Source organism: Protobothrops mucrosquamatus, unplaced genomic scaffold (assembly GCF_001527695.2).
Source record: "Protobothrops mucrosquamatus isolate PMUCROS unplaced genomic scaffold, P.Mucros_1.0 scaffold305, whole genome shotgun sequence".
Classification (NCBI taxonomy): domain Eukaryota; kingdom Metazoa; phylum Chordata; class Lepidosauria; order Squamata; family Viperidae; genus Protobothrops; species Protobothrops mucrosquamatus.
Genome location: NW_015386647.1, coordinates 260633 through 276219, shown reverse-complemented (window position 1 = coordinate 276219; position 15587 = coordinate 260633). Strand labels below are relative to the sequence as shown.

At 39.4% G+C, this 15587-nt stretch overlaps 1 protein-coding gene across 1 annotated transcript; it reads left to right on the top strand.

The window, feature by feature from the left end:
• The first annotated feature begins 4066 nt into the window (after window positions 1-4066).
• Window positions 4067-11685, top strand: OTOP2 (otopetrin 2). The gene is made up of 6 exons (XM_015815059.1): window positions 4067-4481; window positions 5294-5427; window positions 6293-6351; window positions 7338-7456; window positions 9026-9912; window positions 11515-11685. Exons 1-6 carry the CDS (start codon window positions 4067-4069, stop codon window positions 11683-11685), a joined length of 1785 nt encoding a protein of 594 aa, XP_015670545.1.
• Window positions 11686-15587: the final 3902 nt, after the last annotated feature.

The following is a 15587-nucleotide window of genomic DNA, read 5'->3' as shown; positions in this document are numbered from 1 at the left end:
CAAATAGCTTTCTTGGAATAATATGGATACAGTTAGCTGAGATCTCTCAGTTTAGCCCATAGCCATATGGTCCCCCCCATCGATGCATTAACCAGGCAATCCTGCTTTGTTCTTGAGCTCAGAAAAGATTGAGCAGATGCTGCTTGGTATTTACTAGTTAGTAGCTTTCAGTTAATCTTCATTTTTCTGGGCACCCAAGACATCTTTGTTGCATTTATGTACTCTTTTTTTTGGGGGGGGGTCTTTGCAGGTGTGTGCCTTCAAGTCAGTATTGACTCCTGGCAACTGCCTGGATTGGTCCCTGTGGTTTTCCAGGCAAGATTGCCTTCTTTCAGGGCTGAAGGTCACCTGGCTGGCTTCCTGCCTAAAGCAGGATTATTACTCACGGTTTCCCCTTTTCTTAACCACTACACCAAAGTGACTCTCAGGTGCTTCAATATGTGCATTTACAGTATCTTTAGCTGTTAAATACCGAACAACCGGACTGAATTCCAAGCAAGAATGACAAGGTCCTTTTTGGAAATAGTTGGTCCTCTAGCACCATCTGTTGTTTGAGAAGCAGAAAGACTTTGATAGTATCTTCAGAGTAGAGTAATACATTGTATTAGCATAGTTTTTTCCGGAATTACAACTGATTTCATCAGGTGTGTAAAATTTAAATTAATAGGGATGAGTCAGTGGGGAAAGAAGGAAGCGACTAGGTAGTTGTATAAATGAAGGTTGATAGGATTAATTACAAATATATTATCAATTAACAATTGCATTAAAAACTGTTTGTTCAAACTTCCTGAGAGAGCCAGAAAGCTATTGATGTATTTGTTCCAAAACAGCTATTTTGAAATCTATAAGAGAATGGTATGGGCAGTTAAAATGTCCTGCTCTAGTTGGAAAATAAAATTCATGGAAAACCTTTTATTAGAAATAAATTCCAAAATCCACATCTAAGCAACAGCACAAAAAATATGCGAACTTGAAACTCTTGTAGCATTTTGGCAATTTCTTGGCAAACCATTTATTTATAGGACTTTTTCCTCATGATTGTTTTTAGTATTATTTACTAGAAGCACTATTTCTTCCAGCCTTTTTGAGTTAATGATATGTTAAAGACTAGCTAAGGAAACTTATGGTTTTTATTTTATTTTTTTCCTTTTAAGATACAGAGGTGACGTGACATTAATGAACAGTTCCTGACCTTTGCTGTAAAAATAACAAATTTCCAAGTAATCCAAGATGTGAAATTCTGACAAAAAGAAATACTAGCCTTTCAAATGAAATTGCTTACATTTGCTTCCAAACTGCAATTGTTCCTTGCACTAAAAAAGAATGGAAGGAAGACAATCCCTTTTTCACCAAGGTCTCTTTAACAGTAGTGGGCCTTAGCAGGTGATCACCATCATCCTCTTAAAAAGCTTCAGTTGCTGATTTGCCCAGATCAAATTTTAATTGGATGGGAAACTTAACAGGCTTTGAAATACTGCCATAACTACAGTTTCCAGCCTTTGTCACCATTGGCTGTGTGGTCTGAGAATGCTGGGAGTCTAGAAGCATTCAGAAGACTATAAATTCCTCGTGAAAAGGAGCAACCAGTTGAGCCTTTTCTTCTGATAGATACAAACATCTTTCCCCAATGCCTGCTGGAGCCGTCTGCCACTTTTCTAGGTTTACTGCTAGACATATCTATGCTAACCTGGAATTTATATCTTTAGATTTACTTCCTGCCTTTTCTGTAAGAATTCACGGCTGTTTCCCTAGGCATTCTTCCCATTCTGCTTTCCTCTTGGAACAAATATGTAAGGTAGGTTAGACTAAGAGTTGGTGACTGGCCAAAAGTCTCTCTGGGAGCTTTGTGTCCAAGCAGGGATTTGAACTCAGAACTCCTTAATCTAGAATTTAATAGGTCACAATGGTTGTTTACATAGCCCACTAACCTTTGCAATGTAATTTAGTGAATTACCTAAGTTTGCTTAGTACTTAAACCCATTAATTATGCAATTACATTTTAGTCTAGAGCAGAAGTGTCAAACTGCCAGCCCGCCGGTCAGTTGCATCATACAGAGGCCGTGCCCACCCCAGCTCCAGCAATGCAAAAAAAAGTTGCAAAAAGTCGCAACACGTGACATGGCGAGTTTAACACCCGTGGTCTAGAGTATTAATCAAATGCAGACAATGGCTATTTGCAGATAATGTTACCTTAAACAATCTAGCTGTTTTTAAAATGGGGGGGGGCTCTTGAATATTCATCCTCCTGTTGAATGTCACATCAGTTGGAAAGTGACCTGCTCCAGAGAAAAGTAGTGGCTGGTTTAGATATAACATTGAACCAATATGGGGTTTATATTGGCTCAACAGAATGTGTGAATTAGGTGCTATAGCTTAGTTAGCAAGTCATTGTTTAAAAGTCTGGCTTAATGGGGTCTCAGAACTGGGGAGGGGGGCATATCTTTGACACCTTCTCATAGAAAAAGGTCCAAGGTCATCCTTCAACATACAAACATCAGCATCTGAAGTTTTTGTTACCTTCTGCCTTTTAAAGAACACGGCATGCAGGAGTATCATGTGAGAGACTTTTTTTTCTTCAGGATTGACAGGTAGTTTCTAAATTAAGAACAATTTTCCATGAGGCACTTTATAAATTTTTGCACTTCTGCTTTTGTTGGCAGGCTTTTTATGATGATTTCTTCCCATTTTCATATCAAGTAACCTTGATCCTCATATTTCTCTCACGTGTTTGTTTGTGTTTTTGACCTAAACCTAGTTCAGGCACAAAATGGGTCCCGTAAGCCTTTCTGAGATGTTTATGAAGCAGTCCTGTCAACCCCACCAATGGTGTAAATCAAAAGATATCTGGACAAATATAAATTTCAGGGCTGTTGTGAACTGGGGGAAAAAAGGAAGCGGGTGCAAAAGTGGTAGGAAGAAGAAGCCGACTCGAAGGCAGAAAGGTTGGTGGAATAATGCTTGGCGAAAACCATGGTTCTCATTCTGTCTGTCCAGTTAACATTAGCAAAAGATCTTAACCTTTTATTTTCATTTTATGTCCCTCACATTCCATGGGACTCGTGTTTTATAAGATTGTAGCATACAGCCCTAATTTTAAACACAGTGACTTGGGACTAAGCCATTGTGACTGCAATAGGATTTACTTCTGAATGGACATGCATGGACTGGTGATGTAAGAAGAGCAGATGAATTGGGTTCAGAAGTCTGAGTGGTTCCAGTTTAGAGGATGGTATTATCTACCTTATTGGGTTGAATTGGAGATTTGTTTTTCCCCAATGTAAGGATACCCTGAGATAAGTTTTGCTTTTGATTAGGAGTAAAGAAGTGTTTGCAATATGGCATTTTGTGATTTCTGTTCTTTTAGGAGACATAGTCTCCCAAAAGAAAACATCTTGTCCCAGTTCTTGTAGATCAGAAAAATAGGTAAGGAAGCTTGCTGCCTAAGTACTTGGTAGTTTTGGTTATGTGTTAATGAGCCTGACTGAACAACTGAGAAATAAGCCAGGCTTGGCTCACAAGCTCCAGAAGAGATTGTGGAAGCTCAGAGTTTGTTCCATTTTTTTTCACCGATGGGTCTTGATGTGGTTTGAAATTGGTTCAGAAAATGGAGGTCTCAGTTTCAAAAATGAATCTAAATTGTTGGTCAACAAATAGGGTATCAAAAGGGAAATTGATTTGTAAGATATATTTAGAGGAGAGAATGTTCACTCGGCAGGTAAGAAAACAAATACGTAAGATTGTAAGTTGTTACATTTATCATCATAACCAGATGTGATTAACAAAATGGGCTTTCATTCAAATTGAAAGGGTTGTATAAGAAATTCCATCCAAATGTTATTGAGAAATCCTGGCTCAAGTAGTATTTAAAATACTGTACTTACATTTTGAAATTCAGCTTTCCATTCCATCTGCCTAACATCTAACCATTTTATCACCATTAGCCTAAACTTGAAGGAGACCTGGACTCTGGTATAAAAGAATATATTTTACCCTTGAAGTATTCTCACATTCTCTCTTTTTCTGTTTTCCTTTATGCTGGCAGCTCTATATTAGTGTCAGTTAAACTATGACCGACGTTCCTGTGAGGAAAGAGAGTGAGATCAAGCGTGAAGATTCCATCATGGGTTCTGGACAGAAAGATGACAAGAGCAGCTTTAATTCTGATCATTTACCGCCTGTTGGCCAACATATACATAGGTTCTCCTCTGTCTCTTTACCGCACAGCCCCAAGGAAGTTTGGAAAAAAGGTGGGCGTGTTTTCTCCATCCTGTTAGCCATCAACCTGATGCTACTAGCATGCACTCTTGTCAGTGGTGGGGCCTTCAAAAACGTCAAACTGCATGACTACGATGCCTTTTTCATGCTCACCGTTGTGATGCTGATTGCCATCATCTGGATGCTGTTCTATATCTTCAATACCTCCAAGAAGCAGACTGCCATCCCCTACAAAGACAATCACGCAGGACCTATCTGGCTAAGAGGTAAGGAGATGCTGGTAAAAGTATACCTTTGAAGAAGAGAAGAAGCAAAGCAAAGCAAAGACAATATTGTCATGCTGGAGAAGTGCTGGGTTTATCAGTGCATCAGTCCTACCTGTGTTTGTTAAAAAATATATATATATCAGCAGCTCTCATCACATTTATAAGATTCAAAATATTAAATGCTTGTGAGTAAATGAGTCTGGGAAGGAAGCTGTGAATCCAAATTGCTCACAGCTCTGCAAAGTTAGGCTCTAATTACAGCTCACTAATGTTCGGACAGCTCCTAAGCTGTGTCTTATCAGGCTTGCTTGTGTGTATCTAAGCTATGATTAAATACGATATTCAGGACAAGCATACAAGGGGTATGGATTGAAAATTATAAAAGTAAGCAGGCAGCTCACTTCTGATGAAATGATAAAAGTATACCATAAGTCTCTCGGGCTCAAGCAAAAACTTGGAAATGGTGCCACTACTACTTCTTGAATAAACTAGCCCTAAGGATTTGAAAGATTTTTGCTGCTCCTGAACATTATTTGTGGAAAAGAAGGTTTAACCCTAACATTAAAGTTGGACACCAGACTTGCACAAGGCAAGATTTATAGACTAATCAATCAGCTTTACAAGTTTGATAGTGCAATAAAATAGGGCTCTGGTTTTGGCAGAACTGGGGCATCCCTTGCCTTATTTCGTGGGCTGAGAAAGATTCGTCATGGCTGTGAGTAGAAGACATTCAGAGGTCCATAGAACTTAATTAGAGACTTTGGATTGTTTACGTGTTGTGGGAAGATAATGACATTTGCTTTCCAAAACAGGTGGCTTGGTCTTGTTTGGGATCCTCACATTGGTGATGGATATATTCAAGACAGGATACTTCAGTTACTACGAGTGTTTATCAATCATCAAAATCATGTATCCGGTTGTGCAGGCTGTGTTTGTAATTGTCCAGGTTAGTGTGTAACTTTTCTGTATTTAAACACATTTATATGCAACCAAATGCTAAGTGGTTCAGGGAGGCATATAGGAGGGAGAAAATAAAAGCTAGATAAAGCTCCAATAGTCCATGGTTACAATGTATGTTCTAAATGGTAGAAGGGTGCTCTTCAGTTTAAGAGTAGCTTGAACTGCAATAATATTTTGTTCCTTAGAATAAGCATAGCAAAACAATTGGTTTGTGTGCACCAATATTTCAACTATAATTAAATGTCAGGCACAAACGAGCAGACCCACACATGCAGGGTTCAAGCTAACTACTATGTTCTGTCTATAACACAGGAATCTTCCCACCCTGGCAGCCTTCTCCTGGGAGCAATTAGATAAGGCTCCAAGGAATATTGAGCCACATCCCTTTTGCAATGGCGCAGTGACTCCAGGCTAGCTCCATGCTTAATCCTTCCTTCCTGCCAGGCTGGATGCTTCCCAACACTAAATGATCTATAATCTGGTTGTGAGTTGTGGGAGCTAACTAAAATGTAACAAATCTTGAAATATATCAAAATGGCTGAGATTCGTGTTGTAATTTGTAGCAATACTGGTAATATTCGGGTATAATTACCAGGCCTTTCTAATAATCTGTGTTTTAGAACCTGAATAGCAAAATCCTGCAAAATGTGTTCTAATAAGTCTAGGAAGCCCTATCCTGCTCATACCCAGGATAACAAGATGCTATACTGACAATTGCACTATATGTTGAAGACTAGTTAGTTTTGTTATCTGAGACAAACTAAATATTCCCTGTTTCTTCTGCATCCTGAGTGACTGCTGATCATCTCCCGCAGAAAGCAAATTTAAAAGCTGCATTTCTTTCTTTCTAGACTTATTTTCTGTGGGTCTCTGCCAAAGATTGTGTTCATGTGCATTTGGATCTTACCAGGTGAGTATCAAGAACATTCAAAACAAAATATCTTTCCATCTTATTAAGCTGCAGGTGTCACTGACTGAATGAAGAATAGGATGGGTTTGGGTAGGCAGAATCTCAGTGCATTATCTATAGTAACATTAGCAACAGTGTCCAACATGAAGCTAAAAGACCTTGTCCAAGGGTCATGTTGGATCTGGGGAGGATTTCTGGAGGACTTTTTTTTCTGAAACTTTTTGCATTGGGTAATACAATGTAAAAGATTAAAAATCAAAGCTGGTGTTAATTCTGAATAAACTATTTTCTTACTTTAGAGTAAAAATGGGCAAACCTGGAGACCCAAGTTTACCAAATTTGAGAGCCCCAGATCCTTAATCCATGGGATAGTCATTTCAAAACAAGATGAGCAGCAAATAAATTTAATAAATAAAAACAATTACACAGCCAGGATTGTCCTTTAATTTGTGGTAGTGTAATAGTTTTAAGATGTTTTTTTAAAAATTACATCAAACCTACTTTACAGTTTAGTCTACACCAGACATGTCAAACTCGCGACGTCACGTGATGTCGCACAACGTATCGGAGCTTTTTCGCCGTTGCCGGCAATGGGGTGGGCGCAGCTCCGGTATGATGAAACCGGCCCATGGGCCGGCAGTTTGACACCCCTTGTCTACACTATTTACTACAATGAACAATTGTTTGCCAATTGCTAGCTCTGTAATATGTCATGGCACACAGGGTAATATGACAGGCACTAAGGATGCTATATTAGCCAACTGAAAATAATTTCTGTCAAAAGGAAGAAGCTGCGTGAGAAATATTTGCAAGCAGAAGAGTTAGGCTCATTTTGGAATGTAATTAAGTTACTATTATCCTTAAAGTGTAGTTCAGTTAAGGTTGATCACTACTGTTTGCTTGCTCTGTCTCAGGAGATGGGTTGAGTGTTTGGAATGAATAGATCTTATTCATTTAAACCAAAATTCTCCATTCTTCTATGATAGATGTGGACTGATGCTCATCTTAACCACCAATCTAGCGGTGTGGATGTCAGCTGTAACAGATGAATCAGTGCATAAGGCTGAATCAAAAAAACCAGAGACAAATATATCACACAGGATGAGTAAGTTGACTGGGAAACATAAGAATTATGATCAAATTGACACAGAGGGCATTACTTTAAGGCAGCAGTTGCCATTACCTTGGCAACCCAACTCCGGGGGGAGTGGGGAGTGGCAGGCGTATGCATACAGCTCCATCCACACAGTGCGGGAGCACAAGTGCCCTCCACTCAAGCACCCTCCGCTCGTGCGAGTGGTGCTTTGCATGTGAGTGCAAGGCCCACCACTCGCGTGAATGGAGCTTCGCGCAGGCACGCACTTGCCCACCACTCACCCACCACTCGCATGAATGGAGCTTGGTGCGCTTGCACATGCACTTGCCCGTTGCTCGTGCGGCCTGGTTTCAAACAAGTCGTGTTCCAGTAGTGGGCCACAACCCGGGGGGTTGGGGACCCCTGCTTTAAGGAAAACTGTCTTTCAGTGTTAGGAAGATTTAGTTGGGTGCTCTTCTCTCTTGCCTAGCACTAATCATTATCAAACAGGGAAACAGTCCCACAGATACCAAATAATAGAGGCAGTAAAGTTTAAAAAAAATGAAATAAAGGAATGTAGAGCTTAAACACTTCAAGACCTATCTCTTTCTCAACCCCAAATAAACACACATACAGATAGTCCTTGACTTATGACCACAACTGAGCCCAAACTTTCTGTCGGTAAGTGAGACATTTGTTAAGTGAGTTTTGCCCCATTTTACAACCTTTCTTGCCACAGTTGTTAAGTAAATCACCACAGTTGCCACTTGTTAAGTGAATCTGGCTTCCCCATTGACTTTGCTTGTCAGAAGGTTGCAAAGGGGGATCACAGAACCCCAGGACGGTGCATCCATCATCAATGTGAACCAGTTGCCAAGCGTCCAGATTTGATCACGATGACCATGGGGATGCTGCAAAGGTCATAAGTGTGAAAAATCGTCATAAGTCTCTTCATTCTTGAATGGTCACTAAATGTCATACGTTAAGGACTAGCTGTTCTTTAATTGTTCATGTTTCTATTGTTAGCCATTTGGCTCCAGAGTGGGTGGCTAACATGTAAATAAATTCATAAAAGAATAAGATAAATATTATAAACCAATAAAAATATAATCAACTAGCCCAAATACACTTTCAAGTCTCCAGACAATCTGTAATACCGTTCTTAAACTCTAAATCCACTTTCTTAAAAAGCCAGGTCTTTGTTCCTCTGTAGAGAGGTGGGAATGTGGCGGGGTCATGCAGATTATTGATGGGGCAGTTGTTGAAAAGATCTATTCCATTCCTCCTTGATCTATTAAAGAGAAAGAATGCAGGACATCTCTTCATGAGTTAATTGAACCATGCAGATAGATTACCTCTACTCTGGTAAAAAAATATAGTTGTGGGCATGATGCATATGACAAGAATAATACTGGAAGAAACATAGGTCCATTTAATCCTCCCTCCATTGAGTTTTGAAAGATCATAGAGTTGGCTCTGAGAGTAGACCTCTTATTTCCATACCATTCAAACTTTCTGATCAATGTCATTTTCAATCAAAAGTAAAAAAAACAAAACTTCCTGAGCTAGTCTTGACCTGCTTTCCTTCTCTCTCTGCAGTTGATCTAAAAGAAAGCATCTCTGACAACTGTGGCTGCAAAAGCAACGTCTGCCAAATCTTCAAGAATGGTTACTTTTGGCTGTATCCTTTTAATATTGAGTACAGCCTTTTTGCTTCTGCCATGATCTATGTAATGTGGAAGAACGTTGGCCGCATCATGGACCACCATTCCAACCATATCCATCACCTCAAGTTTAAGCTTTTCAAGAGGACTTACTTTTTGGGTTTCATAATGGGAGTCTTGATAATGGCATCTGGCATAGCCATCCTGATTGTGTATGAAATCCAGATCAATTCAAAAAACAAATCTAAAGTAAAGAATCAGGTGCTCACTATGTACTACACCTTCAATATTGTCTGTCTGAGTCTGATGTCCCTCATCTCTGTGGGTGGCTCCGTTATTTACAGATTTGACAAAAGAGACATGGACCGTGAGAAGAATCCAACTAGAACGCTTGATGTGGCCTTATTAATGGGTGCAGCCTTAGGGCAATATGCCATTTCCTATTACTCTATTGTGGCCACTGTGGCCAGCTCACCAAGGGATACGATCAATGCCCTCAACCTGACCTATTCCTTGCTGATGATTGCCCAGCACACTTTCCAGAACATTTTCATAATTGAAGGCCTCCATCGACAGCCCTTAAAAAGGGAAAGCAAAGTCGACCATCAGGAGAAGGACATTTATGGGCTCACTTTTGTCAACTTAAATGCTGTATCACTTCGTGTCCCTGAAAATGGAAACGCTTTATCAACATCATCTCCAGGACTAGCCATCCAGGTTCCTCATGAAGTAACAGGGTCCATCAGTACCTCCAAGAAAGTGAGCTGGAGGAGGAGATTCTTAAAGGAAACCTCATTATTCCTGATCCTGTGTAATGTAATTGTAAGTAGGACTATGTTATTTGAGCCAATATTGGATTAGTCATCAATAGGTAGAGTATGTAGATGAATAGGATTCCTTTGTTCTTGTTGAATAGCAAAAAATACAGCTAGCTTTATTCCTCTTATTTAACCAAAACACCTTCACACTGAAACATGAAGTTTTGCTGATCCTATTGAATTGTCTCAACTATAATTTCAACAAATATACACACACCCAATTCCTAGTAAACATGCCCAAGAGTTGCAGCTAAGCTAGTTAGGGATGTTGGGAATAGTAGTGTAGAAAATGAAGGGAGGACTAGACTGAGGAAAACCAAATTAGAAAATATAAAATGTACGGAGCTGCTACTACTACCTGAGATCTCTTTTCTTTCTTCCTGGAAACCAAACATGTGACATTGTATTGTTTTTTTTACTATGCTTCACATCACCGGCAGCTAACAACGAGGGGAGGAAGAGAAGTATGAAACATAACATGTGATAGGTGATACCTATATCAAAAAAGGCCAAGGATCAGCTGAGCCCATCCATTTCTTCCTGGCCTTCTTAAAACTAGCATTCTGAAGAGAGTACCATTTGTGCATAACTTGACTAATATGTTATAGTAAATTGATATTCTCTAGATTCTGTTTAATTGTGTTCAGTTTCCCAGATTGTATATTAAGAGAAAAACTAGTACTGAGTGCTAGTAGAAAGCGGATTAAGTGCAAATCCATCTCTCTCTCCTCCTAAAGCTGTTTTTCAATTGTTTAAAAGCTGTACAAATAAATACAAATGCGGCACCTTTTTTTAAAATAAAAGGGCCACCAGAAGCAGCAAGAGGAGAGGCTGGACTGAGTACTAAACAACAATTAGGTGTCTTGTTCAGCACACACTGCAAAGGAAGGGGAAGCTGAATTTGACTTGTGGAAGAATACCTTGCAGTACTTGCTGCTTTTCATACATATTTGACTGCACCAAAACAGTTTGAATAAATGAATGACTTTAGCATATTCCACTTTTTCTCTAGAGAGCTCAAGGGAAATTATAATGGATCATCCCTCATTTTTATCCTGACATGACTGTAATTCCCTTTCTGTAATGGAAACAGAAATGGAAATATGCATCTAGCACTCATGAAAAGTACTGGGAACCTGACATGAAGGAGGACTAGATTGTGGCACTGCACAGCAAGATTTATGAGTCTTGCCTATTAGGCATAGATATTTAGGGTAAATCAAAATTAACAAAATTCTAGGGCAATGTTTCTAATTCTTGCTCTTATTGTGAACTACCCAGAGTTGCTCAAGAATTCAATTCCCAGAATTCTCCAGCCAGCAATCCACACATCTTAAAGTTGCTAAAGTTAAAAAACCCTGTTCTAGAGTACTCCACACTCCTTTGGATCAGGGTCATTGCCTTAAAGGATTCAGTAACACAGAGGCATGTCAGTTAAATATTTCTACTTAAATGTCATCATTTCTGATGCTCTTAGAATCATGCTGTCCTGTGTTTAATCTTGCCTCAAGGTATCTTTTGCATCAAGTATTGTGCCTTGCTAGCCTCATTCTTCCTTGTTTTTATTTGCTGACAGTGCTGTTATCTTTGTCTCTTTCTCAAACAGCTCTGGATTATGCCTGCATTTGGAGCCCGGCCACAATTTGATAACACCACAGAGCTTGACTTCTATGGTTATCCCATGTGGGCTGCTATTGTGGACATCTGCTTGCCCTTCGGCATCTTCTACCGCATGCATGCAGTTGCTAGCTTAACGGAGGTCTACGTCATGTCCTAATGGAGAAATGAAGAACTTTCTAGAAGAGCCCACATTTCTCATACCACCCCAGGACTTGAAAGCCTAAAGAGCTGCACTGAGGGGGTTGAGCTCCTTTGGGCACCAGGCCCAGTGATTTAATGGGCATTACCCAAGAAAACTTACACTAGCCAAAACAAAACCCTCTTTTTTCCTATTTAAATAACTCCTTTTCTTGATAATCATCTTCAGTTATTTTTTTTTCTACCAGGATATGCAGACATCATGGACCCTATATAGGCTTAGATTTACTCCTGGTCACTTTAAAGGACACTTTGACTTCAGTAGAGCAGTCTGAGGAAGAGACTCAGCTTGAAAGAAGAATTTAGTGAATGTTGAAGACTGTTAAAAGTAACTGTGCCTTTGTGCCATTTGGATAGCTTTGTTAAGATTCCTTCCTGACCCTTCAATCCCTTTTCCACTGATTTATGAAGGCCTCAGGAATATGACCCTGTTAAAGCTCATACATGATAAGAAGAATCCTGGAGCCGTTCTGGGTTTCGATGGGACTTCCTTGCTGTCCTGAATCAGGGCCTGAAGACTGTATGAGTCCATCTAAAGGGTTATCCTGTCAGGAGCATAATAAGAAATGTTAGTTTTTAACGCTAGCTTGATTTTTTAAAATGAGCCTATTTTTATAAAATGTACATATTTATTGATTCTCATTGTGATAATTAAAAGGGAAATGAAGCACCAGAGAACCACCACCATAAGGAAAACTCTCCCCCACCAGCCCAAGCTTAGTGCTCTAGCCATGCTTAACCGGCAGCCCGCCAAAGGATTGTGGTACTTCCTCCGCTGCTTTGGCTCAGAGTTTGTAGCAAGAGGGATATTGTTCTCCTTCATATCCCATTGGAGGATCTCTTTTAGGATGATGATATGTATCTACAACTCTGTGTAGAGCTAGATTGGTTAGATAGTGCTTCCTTCACACACTCTTATTCACATGCACACCTTTTAGTATAGTTCACACCTTAGGATAATGGTCATATAAATAATTCCAGGTCTTCTGCATTGGCTTAAGATCATCATCATGTTACCAAGCCCTCCTAGCACTGAAAAGGGGAATAGGCTATCAATGAAAATCTATGGAGTTTATTCCTTTACAGTACCCTTTCTTAATTTAGTTGTCCCTTCACATGCATCAAAACATAGTTTCTTTCATCCTCTCTCTCCATGTTAAGAGTTTGGGGCATGTTGCTGGAGCGATGGGAACGTTGGCCATCAGGTTGAAGAAGATTGGTTTAGAAAATCCTCTTCTTCTTTTGGCCACTGTTGAAGCATCTCTCCTAGGCTTGTATTTGGATGAAGAGTAAATGCTGTGCATCTTTGTATTAAATTTAAATCATGTAATTTAATTCTATATGACCATAAAGCACAGCTGATAAGAGAAATTAACAGAATGCATGTTTCCATTCCAGAAAAAGTAAATAAATTTTGCTGGTCCTAATTTTCAAGATTAGAGTTCCCTTTTCTAGCTTCAGTTACAGATTATGAAGATCTTATTTGATTAATGTGGTGATTAATTGAACAGAACTAGGAGATTCTGTCAATGTTAGTCTTACTGAATTCAGTCTTTGATGTGCACAGCAGGATAATAGCACTATCTTTGTCTCTATGCATATGTAAAGCCAATTTGGTAGAAAAAAAACCTTTGATACTGGATTCTAACTAGAAATATTCTGACATGTTTTATTGGTAGCCCAATACTAGGCTTATCTAATTCTTTCCAGTGTATAAGGTAACAGCTGTGCTAATGATAGGAATTTTCAAAATATTTCAATCTGTGGAAGAATTTGACTAGCGCTGTAGTTGATCATCACAGTAGTTATCCAATCGCACTGTTTAAGAGACCCATTTTTTTCTTATGAAATTGTATTTACAATGGAAAGAAATGTGATTTTGGAAAATGGCTTGAGGGGAGAGTAAAGATGACAGGCTCCGCAGAAGTTAAAATATCTCAGATGATAGAATAAAAGAAAATTGTTCCACTTTGTCCTGCATATCTTATTTGCTTCTGAAATTCATTATTTGTCTGTTTCATTATCTTGCTTTCAAGATTTTTTTTCCATTGAGCTACTTTGGAACCTTAAGAAAGAAATCTGCTAGAGTCAGTATGGCATAATGGTGACAGAAGGTGGATATCAGAATAGGAAAGCTAAAAAAAAAATGGCAAAAATAGTCCATTAAACAGAACTAGAATCAGATTATTGAGAATTCATGTCTTGCTTGATTTTCCTTCAAACATCTTGTTCAGGAACGATATTTGTGATCAAGGGTGCTATTTCCACCATGGAGACTGGGAAAGGACTGATTTCAGAAATTAAACAAAAGACTTTATTGTGGTCATTAACCAGCACAGTCAGGGTGACATAGAATTCCAATATAGCCATGAATATGCTTAACTGATATCTCTCAGTCAGCAATTATTGCTGAATCTGTGAACATTATCATTTACAACAACTACAGCAGTAACATATTATCTAAATCTAATAATCCGCCTATACCTGAGGCAGCCTTAGGGTGTCCCTAGCTATACTGGTATATTTTTTTTTTCCTTGTTGCAACACAGGTTGTGCCACAGAGTTAATCTGTTGCACCTCATGGATCATTCAATCAGTGGCACAGTCAGGTGACTCCCAACAGGTATGTATAGGGCTGATGTGGACACTCTTCCTCTCCACCAATCCCTCAACCTTGTCTTCCAGGGGCTTTGGGCACCTGGAGAATCAAGTCCTTTCCAACCATCTCCCCTTTCTCCTGCCAAGTCCCTGGGCCCAAAGAGTTCAAAAAAATGGGTCAGAGAGGGCAAGAGTGGGACTTCATATTGAAGCAGAAGAGAGCCAAATGGCTTTTACTACTTCATGGGTGGTTTGGGTTTCTTTTGATCATAGATTTAGAGCTTTTCTGAGTGAGTGTTGAGCCCATGTCCAAAAGGAACGTATCAACTGATTGCAGATGTTTTTGAATGCACCTTCATGAAACACTTGCACAAAGCATGTTCAACCATCTGTCAAAACTAATTTCCTTTCATCTCCATCCCACGTTAAGAAGAGTGATTGCTGAATGTTTTCTTACCGGTTGGTGGTGTTGATGGGAATGTTGATGGGAACCACACAAAGCTGGAGGAATGTACCAATTCCTGCCCTCAATATACCATAAATGAAAAGAGAATTATAAGGATCACTATAGCAAATTTTACCAGTCTTCTGCTGCTTCAAGGATTTGGTAGATAGCGTTTTAATTCAGCATAATGACAAAGGTTTTTTGATCTATATAGTAACATCTTCTTAGATTACAGATCTGACCACCTGTTAATTACAAGAAGTAATTATCTGTTAATAGTTGGACGCTCTATGATTAACAAGTTGTTCACTCTGACCAATATTATTAACTTTCAGTCAGTGAAATTTAGCAAGGTATTTTCCACTTTGAGGCAGAGAATATGAGATTGATAGTGAACTGCTTAAAACAAGCTGTGTAGATGGATTTCTAAACAGTCCCCCAAGGACACAGCCAGATGGCCATGCTAAAGTGTTTCACATCAGTCCTTGCCCTAGAAGAAAATCCTTTGCTCTGATTGTCACCTGTTATCCTGTCACAGTAATGAAGCCAACAACCAGGCCTGCCTCTGCTGTTTGAGGCAAGTTTGAGGCAAGTTAAAGTGATTGATCAATCCTTCCTTCTTTTCCTCTTCTACTAAGTGGCATCTCTGGTGGGAAAACAACCCCCGTTCTCCCTAATGAGGAGTGAGGTGGGATTGGGTAAATGTTGGGGAGTTCAGCTTGTTTAATTACCAGTTGAGTTGTCCAACTAACTGAGATGCCCCAATCCTATGGCTGTTTCCAAGCATGGGTCTTGGGAATCTAAATCTAAATCTATCT

Coding starts and splice junctions, on each gene's coding strand:
- OTOP2 (XM_015815059.1), top strand. CDS start 4,067: ATGACCGACGTTCCTGTGAGGAAAGAGAGTGAGATCAAGCGTGAAGAT. Junction 6,352..7,337: donor GTGCATTTGGATCTTACCAG/GTGAGTATCAAG, acceptor CTTCTATGATAG/ATGTGGACTGATGCTCATCT. Junction 9,913..11,514: donor TGATCCTGTGTAATGTAATT/GTAAGTAGGACT, acceptor TTTCTCAAACAG/CTCTGGATTATGCCTGCATT.